Genomic DNA, 27,494 nt, shown 5'->3' on the forward strand with positions numbered 1-27,494 from the left:
CGTATGAGTCCGCTGGCAGCCTCAACACTTTACAAATAGTGGCAGCTCTAAAATCAACCGGCTAGAAGCTTCGGCCACACTTACGACATACAAGTTTGACACGCAGAAGAGTCAGGTAGGTTTTTTGCGCCACAAAAAAGTTCTTTCACATACATATAAATGTATAAATGTTTATACATATAAATTAATGCTTTTCTTTGTATGAAAGTAATAAACAAAATTAATACATATACATATGTATCTAGATAAAATGTTTACACAAAAGACTTTTCTTTGTTGATTTTTAAGTTCAATGCAACTGAGCTTGAAAGATTTCTCGCATATCATCGTGTGTTTTAATAACTTCTTTCTTTTTCCAGATTTCCACATCAATTTTTGCATAACTTATTGAGAAAATGTTCGTTGTACGTCGTAGCGCATCCCGTTTGTACCCAGCTGGAGTACAGTAAGTTATTTGCCCTAATTAAATGCTAATTGGCTCTCAGCTCAAAACGAAAATGGCTGGAAAAACGAAAAACAAAAAATTTTCTTTATACGTTTACACATACATATATATACATATATGTACATTTTGTAAATTTTTACCGATAAGATAAACAAATAGAGCCCCAAAATTTCTTTACGCTTGACCCGGCACTACATGCTTTAGTGTGTGTATATATGTGTGTGTGTGATTGTGTTGCCGCTTATGACTTCAAATTACATAACATGTGCAAAATTCTAATGCCTCTTGATATTGCGCTGCTGCACCTACAGATTGGCGAAAATGAGCGGCAGCCAGGTCGGCGACTTGGGCAGCGGTGCCGGCAGGGGCGGTGGTGGCGGCGGCTCCATTCGTGAGGCTGGTGGCGCCTTCGGCAAACTGGAAGCTGCACGCGAGGAGGAATACTTCTACAAAAAGGTGAGTGAACTTTTGCTCAATCAAGTAGACGTAAATATTTACAATTTATTTAAATAGCATAGAGCCTACATGAAATGAAAAATACTTTACATTTTTGAAAAGTCTTCTAATAAATATAGAATGATCGAGTATTTGAGATAGCTGACAATGACAGTTAAGGTTGTGCCTAATGGCAGGGCAATCCATTGAGAAGCTCGTAGATGCCGCACTTCTGTATACGAAAATTGACTTCCTTGAAATTCAGACCCGTTCCAAATGCCTTCTGCAACCGATTCGAGAGCGCCCAAAGCTCCTCTTTGCCCTCGTGGTTTCTGACAATCTTCAAACCGCTGGTAAATTGCAGCCGTTGCTCGTCCTCAATTAGCAGGGCCATATTCTCAGGGGTATATGACTGGCGAATATTCCAAGCCAGTATGCTGGGTGGCTGCACCAGGCCGCAGAGCAACATGCCTGTCTCGCTCATGGCCGCTGCCACACATTGGCTACCCCGTTTGCCCAGCAGCACAAATTGATCGAGGCCAGCGCTGACATCGTTTCGTTTCCAGATGCTTCCATTGTTAACAACATTCAGTGGTATTGCCATTTGCCAGTCGCTGGACAGCGAGTGGAAATAGAGCATGCGTTCCAATTGCCCCGCCAGTCCGTGTGGGGTCACTGACATGGACACGCTGCCATCCCATAGCTGAAAGCTCTCGCCAGCTATCTTGAAAGTGCCAAAGTCCGGATGCGGATAGGTGTACTTGTTCTCTATACGCCACGATTTCTGGGCGGCCACGTCATAGACCACAATGCCATCGCCAATTGAGTCAGCCATGTAAACATGGCCCACATCGCAATTGTGCGCATCGAGCTCAATGATGGGCGTCACAAAGCGGCTCACTCCCGTCTTGTACACATCTTGTGGCAAGCGGTAATGGTGCACCACGCCCCCACTTGCCAAATCAAGGGCGTACAGCTGCGGCGGGCAGTGCTGCACAAAGTCAATCTCTCCACTGTCCAATATCCACATGCGTCCGCAGTCGTCAATCTGCGTGCGATAAACGGAAGTCAGCCCGTTGCAGTCGGCGCCATGGGATTGATGCCAATCGTAGCTCGGATAAGCGCGCAGCTCGGTGCCGTTCTCTCGCACCTCGTTGGTAACATAGGCCAGGGAGTAGGGCACGCCCTTGGTGAAGCGAGGTATAGTCACAAAGATGGAGGGTGTTTTGTCACCATCTAACAGCGAGAAAGTTAATATTAATTTAAGCTTGTAATACAAATACGAATGATGTCAGCATTTGAGCTTTTTGCCTTTTTTCATTTGAATTCAATTCGATTTGCTTTTGCTTACGTGTATAGTAGACGTCCACATCGATGGGCACAACATTGCCAGGATCATAGAGACCAGCGCGCAGGACACGCTCCCGTTCCTTTGGCGTGGGGAAGCTGAGCTCCAAGTTGCGCGCCTCAAAGACTCTTTCCAAGGCCTTGGAGTGGTATCCAATGCCTGGCGCTGTGCTGTATTGTCCTGCGACAATGCCAAGCGCGCAGCTAAGCAAAGCTATTATCCTTATGCAACGTTGGCACTTCATACTGAGGTAATCCATTCACTTTCGCGCGATGTGCTTCATGTAAGGCCAAGACAGTTACTGCGCATGCGTCGCCAGCGAACGGCCCATGTCTTTCTAATCCGGCTATCAGCCGACCAGACCTGGTCAATTGGGTCAACTTTGTGGTAAACTGGTTTAATTGCAAATTGAAAGCTTGCATTGAAATTCTCATTGTAACGATCTTGTTTAAGTCCACCAAAAAAAAAAAAAAAACTAATTTCAACAAAAAGCTGTGCAATTCGGGGCGATAATTATGCATGCCTTCCAGCTACTTCCAGCTTCCACGCTATGCAACACACGGCGTCAAGGTAGAGTCCATTGGCCCCCGTATGTGTTGCAACAATAAATTACATATACACTACGAAAGTCGCTATGACTAACGTCTAAGACTCTTTGTTAACAGATCTTTCTGTCTGCTTAAGTCAATGTTGACACTCTTTTTGTTCATGAATAACAAGTTTAACTTCGCGCTGTTTTGTTGTTGTTTATTATTATACCTTGCCTAAAAATTCCCAAAAAATGATATTCAGAGCAAGGCTCTTTTAGCAGACATATGAGAGAGTAAGAGAATAATACTGAGTTGGTTTTCTCTCGATTTGCAAGAGAGAAACAAAGTGTGAACTATACATCGAAGTTTCTCTACTCAAATTTCTATTCTTTCTACATTAATCGATGTCTTAGTTTGCTTGGCCTAGTTTTGAAGATTACTCTAGTTAGTAGAGGCTGCTATTTGAGAGTATTCATTAGTCGCTTTATAGCTTTTTGTTGTTTTTAACCGGATCCAGGCTTAAATGTTGCTAACGTGTTGCTGTGAAACAAATTCCATACGTTCCACGTGCTAGCGATATCATCTTCAATGCGTAGCTTTGCCGATAAGACGACTTTGAACTTTTGTGACAAAAATATAAGCGATAGAGACACGACAGCACGTAGTATAATGGCTCGAATCAAGACACCCTGTATAATGTGTTTTTGTTTTGATTTCGAGAGATATTCACATTGATTGCAAGGAATAAAAAATTCTAAATAATGACTGCAATCATCATAATTCAAAAGTATTTTTATTGCTTGCTAAATTTATAGATAAAGAAGCAGAGCTTTCAGATATTTACGTGTTTCATTATACTATATAAATATGTCAACTTGCTGTTGTCGGAGTGTGCCTTGTGGAAGCTTAAGATAGTGTCTTGTATTTAGATTATCTATTGATTCTTAGGTTTAACTGTTTACGGTAGAGCTTAGCTGAAGATCAAGCGATTGGTCAGATCGTCGTCGCTGGCGAAGTATACTCCGCTGTGTATGTCGTCGAGCTGGCGGCGCAAGATGCGGAAGTTGATCTCATTCGAGTTCAATGTGCCCGCAGAAATTTTCTGTAAAAATATAGTTTTATAAAAGGATGTATGAGATAAGGAGAGGGCAAATCTTACCTGGAAACGATTGGAGAGCATCCAGAGCTCCTCCTGACCGCCAGGATTGCGCACAACCTTCATGCCGCTGACGAACTGCAGCTCACTGGACTTAGCTGGTAGATTACCAAAGTTACGTGTGAGGTAGGGCGTTTTCGTGTTCCAGGCGAACAGCTTGATCGGATTCAAGGTGACACAGTAGAGATTATTGCGACTGTCCATGGCAGATGCGGCGCATTCGCTCTTGCGCCTGCCCAGCAGCTTGAATTGATCCTCCATGGCACTGACATCGTCCGCAAAGTTCTCTCGCCTGTTGATCACGCTCAGCGGCACAGCATACTCGCTGATACTGGCCAGTGGATGGAAGTAGAGATTCTGCCTATCGTTGTTCACGGTAAAGATGCCGTCCATCAGAGTGAAGCTCTCGCCGGCGATGGTGTGACGACCATAGTCAGGGTCTGGGTACATGAAGCGATTCTCAATGCGCCAAGCTGCATCGGTCTGATGATCGTAGACGACGAGTCCATGGAAGGTGACGTCCGGCATGTAGATCATGGTGCGGGCGCAGTTGCCACGCGGCGGTGGATCCTGCACCAGCAAGTTGGGCGCTATGATTATCGAGGCGTGAGCCACATATGTATTGTTGGGCAAACGGAAGCGATGCAGCAGACTATCGGTGTTCAGATCGAACTTCAGCAACTGTGGCGGACAGAGTTGTACGCCTCCTATGTTGCCCGAATCAATGACCCACATCTGATTGCACTCTGTGATCTGGCAAGCACAAGAAAGAACTTAGATTCGACATTCTATGTCACCAACATCAGTAGTAGGATCTACTTACAGCCACACGAAAAGCTGAGGTAATCTGGTCGCAGTTGTCTCCATTGTTGTTATGCCAGTTAAAGCTGGGATACGGCTGCAGCAGGGGTCCCTTGCTGCCCAACTGCGCGGAGACCGTGGCCAGCGTGTAGGGTATGCCGGTGACAAAGCGTGGCACCGTGGTGAATATACGCACCTGCCCGTTGGGCAGATAGTGAGGTTGCACATCAATGGGCGTGCCATAGCCAGGCAGTAGATTGCCGTCAGACTGCGCCTTCTGTCGGTCCTGCTCCGAAGCAAAGCCGTATTCCAACTGTTGCCATTGCGTCAGCGTCTCCACGATGCGCGTGGGTCGCGCAGGTCCCAGAGCGCTGCTCACGGGTCCCTTGTAGGCAGCCATCACGCCAAAGCTTGCCCAGAAGACGAGCAGCCGAGGCACAGTCAACATGCTACGTCGCTGTATCATCTTGAATGATTGCTAAATTTTCAATGAACTGGAATGGATGTGGTCTGCGCTTATCAACGTCTTATATAGAATATTTTCAATGTTTTTATTTGTTTTTGTGTTATTTTTTTTTTTTAATTTATTACCTTAGAAGAGCGGGCGAGCAAGCTAAGCGCGCTTTTATTAATATTATTAATATTGACTCTTAATTAGCTGTATTTGCGTTGTTTATGGACACTCTGCTTAGCCAGTTGTATCAATAGATTGGCCTTGTGTTCAATAATCACTTTCTTGGCGGGCTCTTCGCTTTTACTCACGTTTTTATCACTTCGGCTGCCGTTTCACAACTAAAACTGGTTCGCAGGCAGAGCCAGCCAATAGCCAATATAACTGATACAGAATCAGGTTCAGGTTCAGGGTTAACTTTGGTCAGCTTGTGGATGTCAGGCAGATGCCACAGCAGCACTGATTATATGTTGGCCGTTTTTTCCCCACTTTTTTCTCTTTATTGGCTCTTATGTTCTCTCGTTCGTAAGCTAATAATATGGTATGGTAGCTGGCTAATTTGCATGAAGTGACATGAGATTTTGTTTTTGGGGTTTTTTTTGTGGGGGGAGGGAGGAGAGTTGTTAGTATTCTGTCAAGTGTGTGCTAAAAAATCGTTTTTACTTAATATTCGCGTTGACAGTCAGACAATGGGGCCGTTGGCTCATAGTTAAGCGGCTTTATACGTCTGTAAATAATGCGAAAGGGAATAAAAAGTTATCGTCGAGTCATTACTAATTCGTGTACAGAAATAACACTTGTGCACTCTCGTGACTAAAGAATAACGCTGTCAACTCTTAATGACTTTCTTTTATTGTTTTATGCAGCAAAAGGATCAGCTGGAGCGTTTGAAGAACGATCAGATCCATCAGGCCGAATTCCACCATCAGCAGATCAAGGAGCACGAGGAGGCCATACAGCGCCACAAGCAATTCCTCGATAACTTGCACAAGTGAACGAATCAACGAAGAACGCAGCAAAGCAACTTTCAGTTCTACTGAACCTATGATATGACATTTACTTAAATGCATTTAGAGATTTTGTTTGTATTGTTCTTAAAGCTACCGAACTGTTTAAATGCTTAAATAAAAAATAGTTTATTATATTTTTGCTTTTGGCATATGATAACTTGAAATTCGTTTCTTTACTGGACCCAACGTTGCGCTTTGTTTTGCGTGGAATCTAATAAAGTAATAAAAATAAGCAAATTATTAGCAAGTATAAATATTTTTAACAACACAATCCTGATAAATGAAAACAGCATTTAATACGGGTTTTTGCAGCACATTCTTTTAATTGTATTTATAAACACTTGTTTCATTCATCGGTAAACTAATTTTAATATTACTTCTGGGCGGAAAGTCGACTCTGGCAGATTCATTTGAATGTTAATCCGATAACTTGGACAAGAAATTTTATATTTGTTTTAATTGCTTATAAATTAACGCAAGTACACACCTCTTCGCATTACATTATACGGTTGCATAAATTTATAATTTATTTGTTTGTCATTTCAAAGCTCAAACCCTTAAACTTAAATGTGTTTAATATTATATTTATACATAAAGAATTTATATATTGTATACCATAAAGTGTGCATATAGCATACAGTATATATATAAATATATATATATATATATATATATATATATATATATGTATATAGTATATATTTTCATATTAAAACCCCTTGAATAATTCAATATAAGAAAAAGCAGGTTTAAGGTCTGGCGATAGTCGCCCTGGTCGCCGAGATAAGCTTTAACAAATGCCATTTAATGCCTCAGCCTAAAAGTATGCTGCAATAATTTCAAACAAAAGTATTTTTACAGTAGTGGCTGGAAATAAAGTGCATGCCTGCGAATCTCGATTTCTATATTCAAATTTTGTAGGATTTGATGTACCTCAGTAATCATTTATAAATAAGTACAAAATATCTTCTAATCGAGCAAGCTAAATTAGAAGTTGATAAACTGGTATCCATTGGGAAATCTTTCAGTTAGTACACATCAAAATTGAGAGCCTTGTGTAAAAGGCCAAGTATTTGACTAAAAAAAAACAGATTTTTGGCTTAGAACATAAATATTAAAAAAAAATGGCAAACTTAATACGCAAAATTCTAAATCAGACCAAAGATTTGACGCAATGGTAAGTGCAAGTCGGCCATTTGGCAAGCCACTAAAATATGCCTTTACTAGGAGATATTTGATCAAGAGCAATTTTAACTTGGCTAATGTAATGGGAACCACTGCAGATCTTGAGCTGGAGGAACTGCGTTTGGTGAGATCAATTTTAGCTCATATGTATATCTGGGAACACATAGCTATAGTCGCCTACTTGCAGGAGCGTACTGAGCTGGAGGCCCGGTCGAAGGTACTTCATCAGAGGCAGCGATGCATCGAGTCCATGTTGACCGATCTGACGAGAAGCATTAAGCAAATGGAATTCGACATTGACCTGATGCATATACAGAAGCCGGCACCAATGGCGCCCCAGGACACGACTAACTCAGAGCAGCCAGCGAAACGCGAACAGAAAATATAGAGCAGCAGAGCGTCTGAGCGTGCATGAGAGAGCAAATGAGTCGGTGATTTTGTTTTCTTTTTTTTTTGTGTTGGCTTATCAGGGGTAAACTTGGAAGACGCAAATTGCAAAAATCCCATACGGTGCTTTACCGCAACCAGCAAGCGATAGCTGTCCATATAAAATCGACTCGCCCCACTGAGTGCAGCTATTAGTCGAGCTAAAGCTTTACCAAGATCATTATGAAATTCATCGGATTCTGCTGCTTGCTGTTGGCTCTGGTTGCGGCGCTTGGCAATTTGAATGGCGCAGTTGCTGAACCTTCCCGGGACAGTGGTGGCAATAGCTGGCGTGGAGGCTCCTCGGGATCGCAGCCAAAGCAGCGACCCTTCATCTACGATGCACCCATACGGCAGCCCGGTCGTCCGCAGACCATGTACGCCTAAACCTAAGGCTAAACCCAAATCTACACCTCAGCTAAAGCCACTGACATTCTAAATTCGAACAAATTATGAGAATAATAATAAATTTAAATTGCTAACAATTTAATAATAAATTAAAATTGCTAACAATTACTGATGTCTTTTTGATGGGCAGAGCGCAGAGCGCAAAGCCGACAGCACAGATAAGACATCTGTGCGGCTTGTGTATCATTTGCGTCGCTTGTCAGCCGCACAGATAACGCGAGCTCTCAATTCTTTTTATAGGCATATTATCTTTAGTAAATTTTCGGCTCAATTTGGCCTGACTTTAGACTTCAAGTTGAAAATGCCATTGCTTTTCAGTTGCCAGTTTGTGTCAATGATTTTTTATTCCAAATTCTAACAAATTCAAAATTTTAATATGACTCCCATTCATAAATTTCTTTCTTCCTTTGTTGCGAGGACCCCGCGCCTGTTGAAGTCGTCCTCTATATGCTGCGAACAGTTTGTGAGGTGAGTATCTTGATCAATCGATGGGCCGATTACCTGCTCAGCTGATCGGCCACCATTCACCTGCAGATTTTCGAAAACGATTTTTGAGGCGGGCAAGGCCAAGGAGAATGTGCACTTCTTGAGAATGGTTTGATATCGAATGGCATCAACGCTTGTTGCTCTGTCCTTTCTAACTATACGCTATTTGCTAGCAACGCGAACAACTGAAAGATCTGCGCCAGAAAATACTCAAGGAGAAAGACGTGATTAAGGACAGAATTGAGCAGTTGGATAAGCAAATCGATAGCATCAAAAGGAAAAACGTCGAGCGTGGAAATAGCAAAATCTGATTCAGATCATTGAGAAAACGTAGGCCGACGAAACAACTTCATTACATTGAAAAGTTGAACTCATTCAACATCTTTTTCTTTTCCAAAATTGTTATTTCTCTTTTAAAATTATATTTTTAAGATTCGGAATATGGAAGCCATCTACTTTGGACTCAGATCCAAAACTGTGGTGAATTTGTTGAGACCGTTAAGATTAGCTAACCTAACAAGTATTCAGTGAGCATCGTTAAACAGCAACTATATTTATGTCTGTATATATATTCTATACTTCTAGCACTTATGGCAGAAAAATGTTCAATAACATGAATCCTCGCGATCATAAAAACGCTTTGAAAAGAGTTTGTATTCCGCAAATTCATGATGACTCCTTAACTAACTTTAACTAACGATTCTCTCCTCATTTATCTAGCTGTATCTGCAACTAAAATATATAAAAACCAAAAAAATGAATGATCGCATAAGGCTGGACTATAAGATTGAAAAACTGGACCGCAAAATTGAATTCGTTAAATTACGTTTGAGTGATGCAACAGGGAAATAACAGTTATGAATGCGGAGCAAATACCACTGATAAAAAATCTCATGAGCAAAATTTAAGTGAAGTAGGGTCAGGTGAACAGTTATAATAAATACAAAATCGTTTACTTGAAAAAAAAAACAAAAACTAAGCTTTTTAATGTCTTTCTTTATTATACGAGTGAGGTGTTGGTGCCAGGAGAGTCCCTTAAGGGGCCTTCTGTTCTTCTGTTCTAAGCTGTAGCATCAGTAGATTCCATATGATGACGCATGGTGAACATACATCAATCTTACATTAAAAATTCGAATCAACGAATCAATGGTTTAAAATTCATTCGTATTTACATGAATAAAACTCGACGAATTTTCATCACAATTTAAATTTGATGTCAGCGGAACAAGGCCGAGCAGTTCAAAATTTTTCCAAATTTTCTATTCAAAATTTACTGTGCATCATTTTCATTATGTCTATTTTGATAGGCTGCAGAGTAAAAGGGATTTTTTACCTGTCTGGTTCCCAACGCTCTTTATCATTCCAGGGCCTTAGGTGAGTTACGGCTGCCCAATGCCAATAAGAAGTTGAATGTAATTGAGCAAAAACCTATCCAGATTTAAGTCAGACCAATTATCTAAGCAAACGCCCCGTGAATATAATAGTGCGAAGTTACTGAAGGAGGTATGTGACCGAAATAGCTGAACAACTTCTAATTTCACCTGCATTCCATTTAGCAATACCAGCAACTTAGGTACATGAAGCGACAACAAATTGCTGAACGTAGAAGACTGACCTATAAAATCTTGCACCTTCAATATTTAATTGGCGAAGTAAAGAATATGATACGATACTGAATGCTTCAGTAAGCTATTTATATAATTTGAATAAACAAATGAATAAATTTTCTATTTGGATTTTATTGCGAATGCGCGAAGTGATCTAGGCTTGATCATAGTAGGCTCTTTGAAAATATACTCTATGATTCCACATTTCAAATTTAACTCCGTACAATTTTAAATACTTGTTTGACGGAACTTTTCAAAATTTTAATAGTATTTATAAAGCAATTATGCTGAATTTCAGATTTTCGTGTCAACACGTTAGGGATTTCTTAAAGGACGTCAGTTCGGAAAACTCAATTATGAACCCGACCTTCTCCTTTTACAGATGTCATAGCAAGGATGTTCAGGATAGAAGCAAAGTCAAGGAAAACGTTTACTTTCGGAAAAGAGTTTGTATACAGAATTAGTCATCTGCGCTTTCACTATCATTTATCTATATCCCAAGCAATACGAACAACTTCAGCGACTCAAGAAACTGAATGAAGAGCAACTGAAAAAAATTAATAATGAAATTGATAAACTAATGAAAGAGCTTAAAAACCTCAAGAATGATGTTAATAAAGGCGAGGATAAAGAAAAATGAATCCTTTTTCGATTCAGTCTTATCTAGGTAGGTCGTGAGAAAATGCTGTATTTCTACCGCCTGGAAACATGTAGCTCTCTCAATTCAATTTTCTAAATTTTTGTGTTCACACGTTACCTCTTTAGATTTTTTTTTTAGATTAGAATGCTGCCTGTGTGTAAGGCGCTTGAGTCCATTCGGTTTGTCAAGCCGATTTTTGATGCAATTCCACAGGGATCGATTTATATCATGTCTCGGCATTATACTAAGGAACTCTATGAGAGGGCCCGTGCTGTTGAGAATGCACATTTTTTAAAAATCGTTCGTATCTCCAATAACAATATAAATTTATATATACTTATTTGTCCTTTCACATCCTTCCACATCTGTGGCCGTAGCAAAATGAACAGCTCAAAAATTTACGGAATAAAATTGCGAGGGAGAATCGCATGAGGGAGCACAAAGGGAATCTGAAGCGGGAAACTCAGCAAGAGGAAGACAATCGCAATTTACATAAAACACAAAATGTGATAACCCAGCAAGCAGATAGTTAAAATGGTTTTTGTAAAAATTTTAGTAAAATTATGTCAGAGCGAAGCATTGCCAAATCGATCAGTAGGCCGAAGCATATCTGCTAACTATTTGACAAACCCCGTTTTTGGAAAATAAATTCAAAATTTTTTATTCGCTACCATGTGGACCTGCGTCCGACACAGATGTGGAGCAACCAATGTGATCGAGTTCCTGAAAGTGGCCAACCGCCAGAACTGCCACTTGACTGAACAAGAAAAGGCCAAAATCGTTGAGGCCAAGGTGAACACCGAACATAATCCAAAATGATTCAATATTAATTCTTACTACTCTCCCTAGAGCTCGGCAAAGTGGAGTAAGCAAGTTGATAATTTGTTGCAGGTACGTAGCACTCGATGCACAATTGAGATCTCTACCAAATCGCATTGATTTCCTTAGAAACGCGAAATGCTGTCCTTGATTAAGGAATATATCCTGATGCAGGAGCACTACGTAAACCTGCGATTATTAACTAACAAACGACTGCTGACCTATGCAACGAAATACCTACATGTTGCTAGAACGAGTTCTCCACACTGAACTGATAGTTAATACTAGCCGTTGATATGGGATACGGGACGGTGGTCTTCACCTTATTCATTAAAAGTACTCATCATTTTATTTAAAATAGTTTGTATTTCTCATTTACAGTTGCTTTACAGGAAGCGTTACATAACACGAGGTTTCAAAAAAAATATTAAAGAACAGAAAACTTACGCTGCTTTCAATTGTTTTCTTCGTGTGTAAGTTTATATATATATATATTAATATATATATATTTCATATAGTGCCAGACAACATTTAAAACAAAGTTTGTGGGGAGGGGGCAGACTTGCAAATTAATATGGCATTTAAAACATTTATAGAGACTATGCGGGAAATAAATACGAAATCAGCATTCAAAATTTGGATCATATAATAATAGATAGGGTATACGCATAATATGTAAGGTGAATAACTTAAGCTCTATAATAAGATAAAAGATTTTGTTGTGCATTTCGTTAGTCGAACTCAAGTCAAGAATATATATATATATCTATATATATTTTTATAAGTACATTTTAAAATACATTTGTGGTAAGTAAAGTGTGTTCAGTGTGCGTGTGTAGGTTTTGAGCAACTTGGAGAGCTGTTACAAGTACTACAACTAAAACTAGAACTAAGTAGAACTAAAAACTTGAATGCGTTCGGGCGTATTCACAAATCACTTGACTTGGTCAAGTGCTGAGCCACAAGACACGCGCCTCTCGACTCCCGCCCCAACCGCTGCTAAGTGCTGTGTCTGTCTGTGTGTGTGAGTGTGCGCGCGTGTGTGAGTATGTGTGTGTGTGTGTGTGAGGTAGGCTGTATGCTTGGGCTGTTCTTGTATTCGGGGCGAGAGTCCTTTAACTATATAAAATAATATGGCATACTTTTGTGCGCCACTGCAGCTGCTAAGCGAAATGAGCTGCCTGCTGTCCAACTCTGTCTCCGTCTCCGTCTCTGTCTGTGTCTGTGTGTGTGCTTCTAGCTTTTAAATACTGGTCAAACAATGCCAGGAATGTTGTGAATTGCAGCTCAATGTGTTCCTGTCCGTGTCTGCGTCTGTATCTGTATCTGTATCTGTGTTTATGTTTGTGCTTGTGCCTGTCTGTCTCTGGATACAAAATTGATTCTTAGTCTAAAATTTAACTTTAGCTACGCCCTACGTGCTAAGTGCTACGTGCTACAAAGTTACAGCTACAACTATAACAACGATGAAAACGATGATAATCAAGCAGTTAACAGGCAGCTCGGCGCTGCTCTAACTGGGCAACCGCTTGCTGGCCAGCTCCTGCAGCTTCTGCAGCGCCAGCGTCTTGTTAATCTCCACCAGATCGCGACTATGCTTGGCCGCCTGCAATTGTACCTCCAGTATTTTCATGCGCATCATATGCTCCTTGCTCTGCATCTCCATGAACAGGCGCAGCTCGAAGGAGCTGCCCGTGCTGGTGCTGCTGGTGAGCGCGCCGGCGGCGGCGCTGCTGCTGCTGCCACCGACGACGACGCTGCTGCTGCTGCGCTCCAGTGCCTGACTGTCTGAGGATTGTGGCACAGCTGTGTTCAGTGGCAGTGGCAGTGGCAGGGGCAGTGCTGTCTGTTGCTCCTCGCTGGCCAGACTGCTGCTGCTCGTGCGCTGACGCTTGGCCATTGGCTTCAGCAGATCATCGTCGTCCTCATTGTTATTGTTGTTGTTATTGTTGTGCTGATGCTGTTGCTGCTGCTGCTGATGCTGCTGCTGCTGCTGCTGCAGTGCCACGGCCTGCGCCTGATGCTGCTGTAAAGCAACAGCGGCTGCTGCTGCGCTCGGGAATTGGCCGCTGCGCAACGCATTGAGCGCCTCCAGCGTAGCGGATATGTTGTTCATGTTGAAGCTAGGCTGAAAGCCGGCCATGTCGCTACCGGTGGGCGGCATGAAGGCGCCACCAACGGCACTCGTGTCCAATGCTGCGGCCGCCGGACTCTCTGACTCGTGCAGGCCGTTGCGACTGTGATTGGGCGACACACTCAGACGCTCACCATTGGCGTGGATGTCGCTGCTGTGATTGTTGTACGTCTCATTGAAGGTCTCGTTGGTCTCCTCCTCCTTGATGTCCACATCGCACAGCTCCTGGGGCGGTGTGCGACTGCTGCAATGGGCAATTGGCAATCGGGCAAATTGGAAAATTAGTTTCAGTTTCTAGTTCATCCGCTTCTGTGCTACTCACTCATCCATGTCGTGCTCGTCGGCATTGAATTTGTAGTCATCGCGATATTCGAAGTCCTCCTCGAGAGCCAGTGGTATTTTGGAGTAGTCGATGCCATCGAGCGCCTCCGACTTGCATGCCTTTTTCGCCTCCTGCATAAAGTCCCAGACCTCGAAGGTGAACGGCGAAGGCTTCTTGCGATCGGCCACCTCAGCGCCAAACCTGGCCAGGCGATTGTTATAGTCAAGTATCTCATTACGCGTGCAGGCTGAAAAGGACATCAATTGATTAGCTTGGAGTTTCGAGTGAACAGAGGCAGCTCGCACTCACCTTTCATGCGACGCCATTGCTCCTTGAGGCGATTGCAGGTGCGATCGGTGCCAAATTGATTGGAAAACTTCTGATGTATAATCTTCCAGGCCTTGTTCTTGACGGCAGTCAGGCCGGCATCGAGTCGTTTATTCTCGATGATGCGCATATCCTTGCGGCACAGATCCAGCAAGTATTTCTTCTCCTGATGATTCCAGTTCTGTGTGCGCTCCCGTTTCTTATACATGTTCATTGATGGACTGTTCATGTATTGCGTCATTTCTGTAAATACGAAAAGCGAACGGATTTAGATGATTGTCAGAGAGCAACACAATTCCATTGTGCTCTACCTGTCTTCAGATCCACACCCTCCAGCAGATTGTGGTTGGTGCTCTGCCAGTTGGCGGCTATCTTCATAAAAGCCTCCAGATCGTTGGCCGTGTACTGTTTGTTCACCTGCAACAATTAGAAAACAAGTTAAGAAATTTGCATCATGCCAGTTACACGTTAATTAAATCCGCTTTATAATAACCAATCCCAACTCATCGAGCTACTTGGGCATGCAAAGCTTGTGCTGCTTCGAGACTTGTGAAATGCTTTAAGACGCACTCGAAGATTCATTGAACCTGAAGTTTTCGAACTTAAATTCCAATTGCCAGCAAAATAAAGCCAAAAGTAAAGAGCGCAAAACAAAAACAAAAGAAAGAAGGATTCGAGCTCGTTCGTTTTTATTTTTTTTCGCTCTCTCTCTGATTTCTGACAAACGCGTCTGACATCGTCTGATATTCTGATATGCTGCCAATATGCGATGCCACATTAATTGATTTTCAATTAGCCAACAGACTGCAGTTGCTAGACAAAGGGGCAAAGGCGTGGGTCGAGCTTTGAGGGACGAGGGACGAGCGACGCGCAGCTTCACACGAAATTTAAATGTTTGCAGGCCATTTTGAAATGGGCCAAGATATTATGAATAACAATGATTGCAAATGCATTTGTATAAAGAGAATCAAATATATTGTATCCAAAGAAACAATACACACACACACACACACACAACAATAACACTCTCTCGACTAACAAACAGCTGCCGACATTTTGTGCGCTTTTAGTTGTGTGTGTGTGTGTGTGTATATATATATATATATATATATATTTTTTTTTTTTTCAGGGGCGATCAAACGTCGCACTGACAGCCAATTATATTAAGATCGAATAAACTTGCGCACACACACACATGCAGACACACATACCACTGCACAGAAATTCTTCATAATCGGCTATACATATATGGCCTATATGACCATACTTTATGTATACATATATACTTAATAATACATGTTGGGCGTGTGTGCGCTTGTGTCGTCTCTGTATTTATACCCAAAACTTATGCGCTATGCACATTGGTTAAAACTTGATTTTTAACCAAATATATTAATATTCAGCTAATGATGAATCAAATGTTTATAAAAATGAAAATATTCAATTTAAAAAAATCTGTTTAGTTAAATATTAGAAATATATATAAAATATATTTTTATTTTGCTATAAAATTATTTTTTTTATTAAAATTTTTTTATAATGACACTAGTCCATAGTTTATCATCCGTTACTATAATAAACCCAATTTTTATTTATTCAAAAATGTAAATTTTTATTAAATTATTTATTTTGTAAGACAAAATATTTTTTTACTTGTATTTAATATTTTTATTTTTGTTTAATATTTTTAATGTATATTTAAAATATTATCCCCTGTAAAATTGATCACACTTGAACAAATTTTGGCTTTTAATTTTATTAATTTTAATTGACTTGGAGCCACGGTAATCGCTGTGCCGCTGCCACAAATCGTCAATCTTTAAGTACGTTTTATTGTGCTTTATTTAACTTTATTTCATTTCGATTTTTTTGCAGCTCCCTTCCCTTCTTATCCAAAATGAATGCCCCGCCACCCTCCTCGCTACACCCTCCTCCCGCCTACGGCGGCCTCCGCAGCCCCTTTGATACACCCGCACTGAAAACTTCAGTTCACTTAACGCTGCGCCATGTGTTCAATATTTTTATGCCGTATCTGATTTACAATTTGCATTTGTGAGTACTCATTTATATATGTTTGAATGGATATGTATGAGTATTTAATGGGCATAGACGGAGCGCGCACATACACATATTTCTATGGGTTTTGGAAGGAACTTAGTCATTCAAAATTGCGCTTATGATTACGATTATTAGTTATTACTGTTTGCTGTATTGCCACATCACATGAATGTATTTATTAACAGTTGATAATTATTCAATTTGAGTTAGGAGCTGTCACATTTAAATGCGTACCGAGTGCCATGGAAGAGGCGTGGCCTAGCAGAAGCGAAGCTGGAACATGCTTAGAACAGGAAGCAAAAACATCTTTCTAGAGACACATATATCATATGTAGCCACAGCTGTGTTCATAAAAATAGTAGTGCTGCACTACACAAAACATAAACCAAGTCAAAGGCTAATTTTTCAATAAAACAATCATTTTTGTTTAGCATAGAATGCAAAGAGAATTTAGAAACAAGTCCCGTTTCTTTCAGTCAGCAGAAATTGGTTTTAGACGGTTTTAGAGAAATGCCTTGAGCGTTCACAGAAATAGTAGTGCAGGATGTGAGTAGAAAAAAATAAAAAGGAAATTTTAAATAAAAAAAAAACATGAATATTAATTAATTATGGTACATTTTACTGATTGAAATTTATGGGAATTTCAATCTTTTATAAATACATATATATGTGTATCTATAGTATACTAGTTACTAGACTGCTTGGATTTCGACTCTCTCGCTGCGATCAGACATCAATAATAAAATTAAAAAAAAAAAAAAACGCTGAAATGCGCTAACAATAACGTTTATAATAATACAAATAATCACTCCAATCAATTGTGAGCATTAAGCATTGAAATTAAACAACTAAAAACTGGTTTATACAATCTGAGCAAATGGCTTTATTTTTTCTTATTTTTCTCGTTTCTATTTTGTCTTTCTTAATATTAAAACCAAAAATAATTATTGCTAGTGCTTTACACAGAGTGTGGAACCTACACGCAGCGACAATATGTCTTAACCTTGTGCCTTTAAATAAAGCACGGCATTGTGAGGCCCACTACAAAACCGAAAATATCAGACAGTAACTATCAGTCTCGCTCTCGCTCTCCCTAACTCCCCCTCTCTCCCTCTCTCTCTCTCTCTTTCTGTAGTGAAGTATAATTATGACAAATTAACAAAGTTATTGCATGTTACTTAGTACAGTGAACTATTTGCGTCAAAGAAGTTAAAGCAACGTTACAGTTCACACTCGCTAACAGTTTCAGCTGAAGTGCGAATGGAACGCATTTTAATGGGGTCCATATAAGTACAGCTACGAGTACTCGACTGCCTGGAGGGCAGACACACACACACACGTGCATACACATATACTTTTGTATTTATTTAGGTATTATAAGTACGTAACTGGGAATCGTTAAACTTTGTAGCACTCGAAATGATTTTACAGATTCCATTTTTAATATACCACGTATTTCGAAATGCAAGACGGCGAGGTAGCTTAGAGTCACGATCAGGCGTCGACTCGCTAATCTGAGCATCTTTAGAATCTCGAATTATAACATTTATGCAGAGACAGCTGCTCGTATAACCAACCCCGGGGCAATCAAAACTCGACTTTAATTGATAATTAGAATTTCTATTGAAATGAGTTTCAATTCTTTTTACAGGGCATCTCTGGACTGCGCACACACTTAGCTGCGCTCATTCTGTTCTTTTCGTTTTATGCGTGGCGCGGCACAAATTTATGTATTATTATAATTACACAGAGTCGAAATACTAAAATAAAAACTGAAATGTCATCGAACATTCAAGTGGGCAAGGCGAGCCCATGAAAACTCGTATAACCGAAGCAAAGTGCCCAAAATCCCAATCCCACTTCCACATCCACATCCAATACCAATCCCAGCCCATTCCATTCCATTCCATCCATGCCTCGCTCTGGATGAATTCAAGTGGCATCGAGCATTGATTTGTATAGTGTTTATTGTTCTAACGTCGCAGTATTCCCTATTCGAATTGCCCGAGCTCATTCTTATGGCTTAAGTGGAGCTGGCTTTTCTTTGCTCTCCCCCTCCCTTCTCTTCTCGCACACCCTTTTCGGCTCTTCGGTTGAGTACTCGCACACACACACACACATACAATCTCGCACACACATAGACTTTCAATTTAACATATGCATTTTGCCTTTTATTCATATAAGTTGAACAATTTTTGTTATAATTTGGACGCAGCTGACGGAAATTGACTCATGGCTGGCGAATTATGCTCCAGGTGTGCATGACACTGGCGCTGCCAACAACAAATTTATTAGAAATTGCTACAACAACTAAACACACACTGACATAGACACAGACACAAACAACTTATGCAAACAAATAAACTAATTTCATGACGCACACGCGCGCGCCTGCGCAGTTGCTTCAACGGCCGCCGTCGACGTCAGCGTCGCCGTCGCCGTCGCCGACGACGTCGTCGTGGTGTGCTACTTACAATTGTAACTAGCTAAAAAAAAAAAGAAAAACGAAATAAGATTTTTTTTTCGTTTTTTTCCAAACGTGCCTTTGTTTACTTCCCAGCTCAAGTCTGGCCTACACCCAAAAAAAAGCTGGAAAAAGCGTCGCGCGCGAGTTCAGTGACATTTTTTACTACCTTTTTAGATACTCTAAGCACAGGGTATTCCCAATTTATTGGCAAGTTTGTAACCTTTTTGAAGCTGATCAAGAATTATGCTATGCACTTGAAAGGAAATTGGAATTTAGCTGGTATAGAAATACAGCAAAGATTCCAGCTGGAGATTCCTAAGATAGCTTATTGGCCTTATAAGTATATTTAGCCAAATTAAAGTTAACTATAGTAGTAGACCAGGAAACACTATATCCTTTAACTAGCCTAGCTTTTAAGCTCTGCTGATCGTTGCTTAAGAAGCAGCTCGCTAAGGCCTTTCGATCTCAGCTCTATTCCAAAAATATCTCATTGGCTCCAATCATTGCCAAGTCAAGCCCGCGATTTGAGCTCTGATCTTTGATATTCAATTTACCATATAAGCATAGGTAGCATATAGCTCACCTTAGATCACTTAGCAATCATTTCTAAAAGCAACTTCAGAGTATTTAGTCTGCGCCTACTCAAAGCCAAAAATTTATTGTTCGTTTTGTAGTTTTTTTCTTTTGGCTTTTTTTTATAGTCTGTGACAATTGTTGAGGCATCGACTGTAAGTTGAATTGCGCATGCGTAGGTAAAACTTACTAAATTATTGGGTTGTGTTTCATTAGTCAGCCCACAAGGCGGCGCGTGGATGGGGGGATACGCTTTCGAGCGCAGCTGGCTGGCTGAGTGTTGGGCCAACTGTGCGCATACTTTTGAAACAGACTGTTGTAGTTGACTTGCTGTTGTTGGTGTCTTTGTGACAGCTGCAGAGATATCGGCAAGCCAAATGGATTACCTATGCCACTAGCCGACTATTTCTATTGCTATCTCCATCTCAATCGGCCTGAAAACAAATGGAGCAGCTCGCATTTGAATAGTCATTATGCGGTTGAGACTCGCAGCTCTCATATCTCTAAAAACTTATTGTACTTATGCGTACTGTCTGTGACTTTCTTTGCCCCAACACCCCCCCCCCCCACACACACACACACCCTAAACATGGCTGGCTGACAAGTTCATTACACTGAACAGTCGCCTCAATGGGCTGGCCCTCGCCTTATATGGCCAATGCCGATTGTTATTGTATTGTTGCGAGCATATAAATTAGGAGGAGAGCAAAGCCTTGCCCCCAACGGGGCGTGCTGCAGTCGAAAACTAACTACAATTGATTTGTCTTCACGTTTTCCCATTCGAACTGAACCATTAAACCAATCGACTGAAGCCTAGAATTAACTCAGAGCCAAAACTGTTTTTTGTGAATTATAGTTGAATTTGCACTTATTATATTTGATTTCCTATTTCAACGTCAAGAACTTTCGCTGTGCAATTTCTTTGCAATTTATATAAAATGTATTTGAATTGTTTCCATACAAATATTTGAGTTTAGTTTTGGGTTAGTTTGTTAGAAAGTTGGTTTAAGCACGGTCGGTCTCATTGTCAGCGGCACCCACACAACACAACACAACGCAACGCAACGCAACATAACTCATTTAAGTTGCTTGCCCCCGACGCCGCCTGCTTGCCACAAGCTCTAAAGCAGTTGCCACCAATTGCTGACTGGCATTTGAACATTTTTCGTAGCTGCCACTTTTGAATTTCTATACAAAAAAGTTTCTTTAATTGTTTATAACTTGAGTGTGTGTGTGTGTGTGTGTTAAGTTGAGATATTTTTTGATGTGGGTTAACATTTCTTTAAGCATTTCACTTGGTAAACTCAGATTCGTTGTTGTTATAAAATCTTACTCGACAATTCTAAGCAACAACAACAACAACGAAGAAATTTCGTTAGTCATTTTTTTCTTTCAAATTTCATTTGAATATTGAAACTTATTGTTGTTGTTGTTGTTGTTGTTGTTGGGATGCAGATGTGTGTGCGTATGTATCTAATTTCTTTTTATGCTGCCAAAGAGCTGGGTGTGTTGTTGTTGTAGCATTTTATAATCGCATCAAGTCATGATTACGCTACGACTTTATGCCTTAGACTTCTGCTTCATAGGTTTGGATACATGTATGTGTGTGTGTGTGTGTGTAGCACTTGAAGGCGTTCGAATAATTTCTGGTTCCATTTAACTTGGACTTAAGTAACGAAAACTGAAACGCTTCAAGTAGACGACGACGACGATGCCGAAACTACTTACAAATCAAAAGAAAGAAAGCCTCAAAATTCAATTCCCCTCCAAACCGCAGCTCCAACTGCCCCCACCCCTCCTGCTCCCCTCTGGATCGCAGCCATGTGGTTACAGAGTTGAGTTATTTTTCTCTCGTCTTCTTCTTTATTTATTTTTTTGGCATTAATTGTTCCATGCGCCGAATCTAAGATTGATTGAACGAGTTCAGTGAACTATTCGGGATCCATGTAAATTATCATTACTCGCAGCGTTATATGAGCCCGATTCGTTTGGCGGCCTTTAGAATGCAGTCATTAAACAAGTATATCAAATCGAGTGTGTGTGTGACTGTGTGTGTGTAGCAGGCCAGCCAACCAGCTACTCAATACTCGATACTCATTTGAATTGGCCAGCCAATGCTATATAGAGGGAGAGATACGCTCGCTAACCACGCCCAGTGGCTGCCATGTCATGCCTCGCAATGCGCAATAATAATAATTACAAATGATCAGATGTCAATTTCTTACAGTCAGCTCTCAGCTATCTACCGACGCTAGCGACAACTGCCCCGCCCCCGCCCCCGCCAGGCGACCCACCGGTTCTCGGCTTAGCTACCGCAAATTTTTTTTCTTTTAAACAAATGAAATTTATTGTTAACGGTTAGTGACCCGAATTACACGTATCGCTTATTTATATCTATACATTACACACACACACACACACACACAGACACAGAGACAGAGACAGACAGCAGATCAAAACTCTGCACCCAAGCCAAAGCCAGGGCGATCAACAACGAATTGACTCTCGATGTCTGTGTGTGTGTGTGTGTGTGTGTGTGTGTGTGTGGCATGTATCTTTAAGTAGCATACAAGTCAAGTCAAGTCGAGACTGAATAACTGACTGACTGTCTGACTTTCTGCTGTTTAGCTTTAAGCGTTTTAATTGCGCCAAACGCCGCCTACAAAGCGAAGACGTAACTCAGCTCAGATAATGTATCTTTGTATCTGATCTTAATGCGCACACAGCACACTTTTCTCTCAGTGTGCGTGTGTGTGTGCATGTCGATCGAACTGCTTCAATTAGTAAGCAGCCATAATCACCAAGACACACTTTGAGCAACTTTTTCCACAACAATTTTAAGAAAATAGATTTGAGTCTTCCAATTTTGCGAGAGATTTTTGAGAATTATTTCACAATTGTAGCAAAAATGATTGCATTTTATTATTAACTTTAAAAATCATATACAACTAAAAGATTTCAGTTTATTAAGTTCTTTTTCTCCAGTTGTCCAATATAGCTTGAATCGATGACTTTCTTCCCAGTTTCTAAGCTAGCTGGATTCACTTTACAACTTTCAGCTCTGACGAGAATCATAACATAAAATTTAGAAATTGAATTGAGCTATATATGAAATTAGTGTTTCTTGACTTACATTTCTGATATTTCAAGAATTTCCACATTATTTAATCTCAACTAAATAGTTTTAAAAAATTTCAGCTTCAATTTTCACAGCTTCTGCTTCTACTTTTGTTGTTTCCCAAGGGCCAGAATTTAAATCAATTTAAATTGAAAATTTATCTTATTTCAAATAAAAAGGTACGTTTAAAAAATTTATATAAATTGTATTTATACATGCAGATTTTATACTTATAAAATACATTTTATATATGGAACAGCAGTGCCACAATATGAAATATGAAGTAAAAATCACATTTCTTAAAGGATATACTTTTTAATATATTTACAAATATTTCAAATATAAGATATTAATTATATAAAAAATATTTAAGCTATTTCCTTTGGTGTTAAGTATATGTATATATTTTTCTTATAAGATATTAGTTATATAAAAAATATATAAGAAATATTTTAAGCTATTTGCATTGAGAAATCTGTTTTATTTCAATATTTAAGCATTTCCTTTCTATATATATTTAAATACCTATTTTTTAAAGACAGAAGTAAATATAAAATGTGTATATTAATTTATAATATACATATTAATATATATTAATTTATAATATATAATAATTTAAATTATAAAATAAATATATATAAAGGCCATTTGTATATATTTAAATAACTCAAGCTTCGCTCGGTTGTTGCTTTTGCTCTAATTCTTTGCGAAGTTCTTGAGTTATGCAATGGATTAATTGAAATGCAAGTTGGATGCAAAATCATTTTAATGAAAAAGTGGACACGCACATGCACTGAGGCAGCACACACACACACACACACACACACACCTTCATCAATGTGGTTCTTTGTGTCTTTTCTTTGCTGCACTAACGTTTGGCCTTTGCATTGTTGTTGTTGTCGCTCACGTTGCTTCGCCCTGTGACGAACAGCAATTGTTGTTGTTGCTGTTGTTGTTCTTATTGTTGTCGTTGTTCTTTATAACTTTGCACGTACGCATTTCGGCTTAACTTTGTCTATTCAAAACTAATCCCAAAAAAAAAAAACAGAAAAATCATTTGAATTTTTTTGTTAGAATCTTTCTAATGCTCATTTCTCATGCCGCAACACATTGCAGCAGCAGCTGCTGGGACTTGTTGCAAAAATCTTTTGCAAATGTATCTAACAGATACACTTTGTATCTATAAGTCTCTTACATACGTTCCGTTGTTGTTTCTTTGCCTCTTTTTTTGTGGGTTTCTCGGAAACGCAATTTAATTGTTGATTTAGGCGTGTTTTTTATGGCTTATCAGGCGGCGGCTAAAAGCCAAAGAAAATTTTAATTTAAATGCGCGCCCTCAAATGGCATAAAATACAAATTGTTTAATTATGAGCAACAAGAAGAATAAGAAGAAGCAGCAGCAGAATAACAGCAAAACGAATGTGTTAACTAATTCTAGGCAATTGGCCACAGAGCTGATAAAATGACACAGAAGAAAAGCCCCCCCTTGACAATGTGACGCCTGCCTTTGTGCTCTTTGTTCTATGCTCTATGCGGGGCTTGCGCCATGAACTGGGTTCTGCCTGGGTAGCTTTAACACCCATTAAGTGCTGTATATATGAGTATAATTAGGCCGAGCATAGTCAAATTTCATTTAGAATTCCCAATTTGTTTTAGCTTTAAGCTAGATTATCAGCTTGTTGTGGAAGTTGTTGAAATTGCATTTAAATATAAACAAGGTTTAAATTTTAATTAGGCAGTAAAGCGTATAAACGCCAAGTTCTTGCTGGTATCAGCGACTTGTTAAATAAATTTGCACAACAATTCGAAGACAATCAACAAAGGTGTGTGCGTGTGTGTGACTAGGTGTAGTTATATCTGAATACTTCGTATGTTATACAATAATTGTGCCGCTTATCGAACTAAATAAATATTAAATTGTAATTAAAGTCATGCGAGTGATTTTCGGTTTTCCATTTAACTGTCAACAAATAAAGCACCTAGCCCACATAATTGTATTTATCTACGGATAGCCGCATAGGTGCTGGTGGCCAGCCAAGTCGTAATTGTAATTGACAAATAAGTCGAAAAGACTTTCCTGGGCATTAGGTCAACGGAAATTTAATTGCTAATTGCATCGGTTATGAAGGTGCCGAGCTTAGGGCGCTCACTTTAAACTCGACTAAACTAAGTACCAGGTGATAGATAGCCTCAATTAGGTTGTCATTAGACAATCAATGCGCGTTCTGTTGGCCCGATTCTAGCACGGCATTGGCTCGCTCCGTTGGGCTGGAAATCGAAATTCACAAAAATATTTTTCAACTCAAACAAACAAGCAACAACAAGAACAGCAACAAACACCTCGAATAACATGCAACAAATTGCGCGAGTTTTTGGGACACACAGCTTGCAGCATTTTTGTGGCGCACACCTGGAGAGGTGCCCACAGAGAGTATCCAGAATCTAGCCGCAGCCAGCCGCAGCCAGCCGCCAGCCGCCTGGCAACAATGCCACAAGGGGCAACAAATCTCCGCAGATACCGAAAAGCGAGCTGACAACTGGGCAACTGCCAAACAGCAGCTGATGCCAAACGCCAACGCCAACATCAGCTGCGCCTGCGTTTGCGCCTGCGTTTGCGTTTCTGTCTGCGCCATCGGCGACGTTGACGTTAGCGTCTGCGTCGGCGTCGCCATCATACGCCTTGCGCCTTGAGTTTCTTTCTTTCCATGCGCCGCTAACTTTTGTTGCCTGGCTTTTGCCTTGTGCTCCTTAAGTTTCTGATACCTGCACCAAGTGAGTCAGAAACGGGTATATTTGTTATGTTTAATTAAATATTTAAAAAAAAAATCTGAACCTTACTTAAATTGTTAGCTTGCCGCTGCTGAGTTTGGAGTTTGACTAAATTAAGTTGTTAAATTTTTCTGCGAGGTATTTTTTAGTCGTGTGTAGCATATTGAAACTAATATTTTGTTTGGCAGTGTTCAGTTTTTAGCCCTCTCCCAGTTATTATGCGCAAGTGTGACGCATGAATCATAGCAATTTATTTTGCTAGTTGTTGCTGTTGTGGTTGTTGTTGTTGTTATTTCTGTGCCATTTGCTCTGAAAGTCATGCGCTTTAAATTTTAATAAATTATTATTTTGTTGTTGCTATTAGTTGATTTGGCTGCTTGCACTCGGTGGGTGACTGATCAGGGGGTAACTTTTCTACACAAAATTAATGCAAAATGCGCGCGAGCTGAGTGCAAAGCTTAATTGGAACATCTAGTAGCAACAGGGCCAGAATAAATCAAAAACGCATTCAAATGATGAATAGTTGGGCGAAACGAAAACCCAAATCAACTGTCAGAAAGGCCAATAAGTAAATGAATTGAGATATATATCTTCATACATATATATATATAGATGTAGTATAGATTGGGTGTGTGTGTTCAATGCCAAATGATGTGAGGCAAGAACTGAATTCAGCTTAAAAAATGCTGACGACATTTTTAATCCTAAAATTGAGACTAAAATTTAAAAAGCGGCAGAGAGAAGAAGAGAAGAAACGGCAAAAGTAGAAGTCGCAGTCGAAGCTCAGATTTATGTGCACCTCTCAAGGTGGGGGAGTTATTATGGCAGATAACTGACGAAATGCCTCACATACCTGAGAAGAAGAGTTCGTGCGATCGCAACGGCGAGACATATTATAAAAAAAAATACCCCCACGACTTATATATCAAAAGAAACAGAAACAGAAAAAAGACTGTAACTCGAATCGTATGGGGAGAGCTATACGCTTATACAATCAAGATTAGGTTTTAATAATTCAAAGTGAGTCGCACGCCGGATTAGCCGAGAAACGCGTCTAATGTACGGTCAGACTTTGAGTAAGTCAAAACTGAAATCATGTTACTTTTTTGACAAATTCGAAAGAAATTAAACAAACAGGCGTGTGTGTGTGTGTGTGTGCGGGTGTGTGTGAGATACGAAAGGAAGTGGCAATGCGCACGCGGCTCGCAGCGCTATTAAAATACAGAACACACCCAAAAATATTTTAACGACGGCTAAAGAGAGAGAAACAGTAAAAGAAGCAAAAAAAAAAGGAACGAAAAGAGACGCAGCGCTGAGACGGAGTAGACGATATCAAAAAATGCTGTAGCTAGCTGGGCAGCCGATGATGACGACGATGTTGATGATGATTAGGATGATGATGACAAAAGGCAAGTCGCTGGGTGACAGCGCGCGATTTATGCTCGAAATTGTACGCGTTGATGCATAAGTTATGCCCGAAAAGTATCTTACGGATGCATTCATGGGAAGATACTCGAAGCACGCTCAATTCAAGCCTCAATTATGACATTAGACAAACCGGTTTCCAATCCACCAAAGTTGTAAAATTGATTTAGCTGTGGATTTTAACTGAAGTCCTGCAGGCGTCAAGGCGTCACTGAACCACTTGCGAACCGGTTCCCTGTGTTATCTATTGTTTTCTAACCCTACCTTTTATAGTTAATAGAAAATATGAGATTGAAAGCATTAGAAAACCATTTGCTAGCGCATAAGCCAGTTTCGAAATGGGAAATTCTAATTGTTGCTTCATTTGTAGCATTATTTGATTAGACAAGCTTGTTTTACTTTGATCTATATTAATAGTTCTTATGTACAGCTGGTTAGTTAAACTGGAGAACCTGTTCACAATGCTTTTCCTAGATATTTCGATCTTAACTTTTTCTTTATTTAGTTCTCTTTACCCATTCGCCTAGGCAACATTTTCAAATATTTTTAAATAT

General features: G+C 40.0%; 6 protein-coding genes and 1 long non-coding RNA gene across 10 annotated transcripts in view; 4 read left to right on the forward strand and 3 right to left on the reverse strand.

Annotated features, from left to right (window-relative positions):
* Positions 1-23: 23 nt before the first annotated feature.
* LOC111603806 (ATPase inhibitor mai-2, mitochondrial) lies at positions 24-6,226 on the forward strand. Its single transcript, XM_023321557.2, has 4 exons — positions 24-115; positions 360-445; positions 757-901; positions 6,033-6,226. The coding sequence occupies exons 2-4, from the start codon at positions 396-398 to the stop codon at positions 6,159-6,161; spliced, it is 324 nt and encodes a 107-aa protein (XP_023177325.1). The 5' UTR covers positions 24-115; positions 360-395; the 3' UTR covers positions 6,162-6,226.
* Positions 969-2,954, reverse strand: LOC111603805 (protein yellow). Its single transcript, XM_023321556.2, has 2 exons — positions 2,232-2,954; positions 969-2,116 (listed from the first exon to the last, which is right to left on the reverse strand). Exons 1-2 carry the CDS (start codon positions 2,485-2,487, stop codon positions 1,068-1,070), a joined length of 1,305 nt encoding a protein of 434 aa, XP_023177324.2. The 5' UTR covers positions 2,488-2,954; the 3' UTR covers positions 969-1,067.
* On the reverse strand, positions 3,562-5,222 carry LOC111603804 (major royal jelly protein 1). Its single transcript, XM_030225427.1, has 3 exons — positions 4,738-5,222; positions 3,918-4,667; positions 3,562-3,860 (listed from the first exon to the last, which is right to left on the reverse strand). Exons 1-3 carry the CDS (start codon positions 5,179-5,181, stop codon positions 3,729-3,731), a joined length of 1,326 nt encoding a protein of 441 aa, XP_030081287.1. The 5' UTR covers positions 5,182-5,222; the 3' UTR covers positions 3,562-3,728.
* A 948-nt stretch (positions 6,227-7,174) lies between the features above and the next one.
* On the forward strand, positions 7,175-7,862 carry LOC111603808. The gene is made up of 3 exons (XM_023321560.2): positions 7,175-7,353; positions 7,404-7,485; positions 7,549-7,862. The coding sequence occupies exons 1-3, from the start codon at positions 7,301-7,303 to the stop codon at positions 7,747-7,749; spliced, it is 336 nt and encodes a 111-aa protein (XP_023177328.1). The 5' UTR covers positions 7,175-7,300; the 3' UTR covers positions 7,750-7,862.
* A 628-nt stretch (positions 7,863-8,490) lies between these two features.
* Positions 8,491-9,597, forward strand: LOC111603809. 2 transcript variants are annotated; one of them, XM_023321561.2, is made up of 6 exons: positions 8,491-8,663; positions 8,730-8,790; positions 8,855-9,011; positions 9,114-9,208; positions 9,267-9,330; positions 9,402-9,597. In XM_023321561.2, the coding sequence occupies exons 1-3, from the start codon at positions 8,572-8,574 to the stop codon at positions 8,990-8,992; spliced, it is 291 nt and encodes a 96-aa protein (XP_023177329.1). In that variant the 5' UTR covers positions 8,491-8,571; the 3' UTR covers positions 8,993-9,011; positions 9,114-9,208; positions 9,267-9,330; positions 9,402-9,597. The 2 variants fall into 2 exon arrangements, with proteins under 2 accessions (XP_023177329.1, XP_023177330.1); XM_023321562.2 differs by having other exon boundaries at positions 9,114-9,201.
* Positions 9,598-9,875: 278 nt separating this feature from the next.
* LOC111603813 lies at positions 9,876-12,193 on the forward strand. The gene is made up of 9 exons (XR_002751706.2): positions 9,876-10,055; positions 10,118-10,184; positions 10,238-10,365; positions 10,671-10,734; positions 10,791-10,955; positions 11,054-11,228; positions 11,306-11,720; positions 11,778-11,819; positions 11,877-12,193. It is a non-coding gene; the product is annotated as an uncharacterized LOC111603813 (long non-coding RNA).
* Positions 12,194-12,970: 777 nt separating this feature from the next.
* Positions 12,971-27,494, reverse strand: part of LOC111603831 — a 43,246-nt gene continuing 28,722 nt past the window's right edge. For all 3 annotated transcript variants that reach the window (XM_023321593.2, XM_023321595.2, XM_023321594.2), the window contains exons 2-5: positions 14,842-14,947; positions 14,513-14,773; positions 14,204-14,450; positions 12,971-14,125 (exon numbers count right to left, since the gene is read on the reverse strand). In XM_023321593.2, coding sequence (XP_023177361.2) covers positions 13,261-14,125; positions 14,204-14,450; positions 14,513-14,773; positions 14,842-14,947 — 1,479 coding nt within the window. In that variant the 3' untranslated portion in view covers positions 12,971-13,260. The remainder of the gene's footprint in view (positions 14,126-14,203; positions 14,451-14,512; positions 14,774-14,841; positions 14,948-27,494) is intronic.

The sequence above is a fragment of the Drosophila hydei genome, unplaced genomic scaffold, assembly GCF_003285905.1.
Source record: "Drosophila hydei strain 15085-1641.00,03,60 unplaced genomic scaffold, DhydRS2 tig00008134-arrow-pilon, whole genome shotgun sequence".
Classification (NCBI taxonomy): domain Eukaryota; kingdom Metazoa; phylum Arthropoda; class Insecta; order Diptera; family Drosophilidae; genus Drosophila; species Drosophila hydei.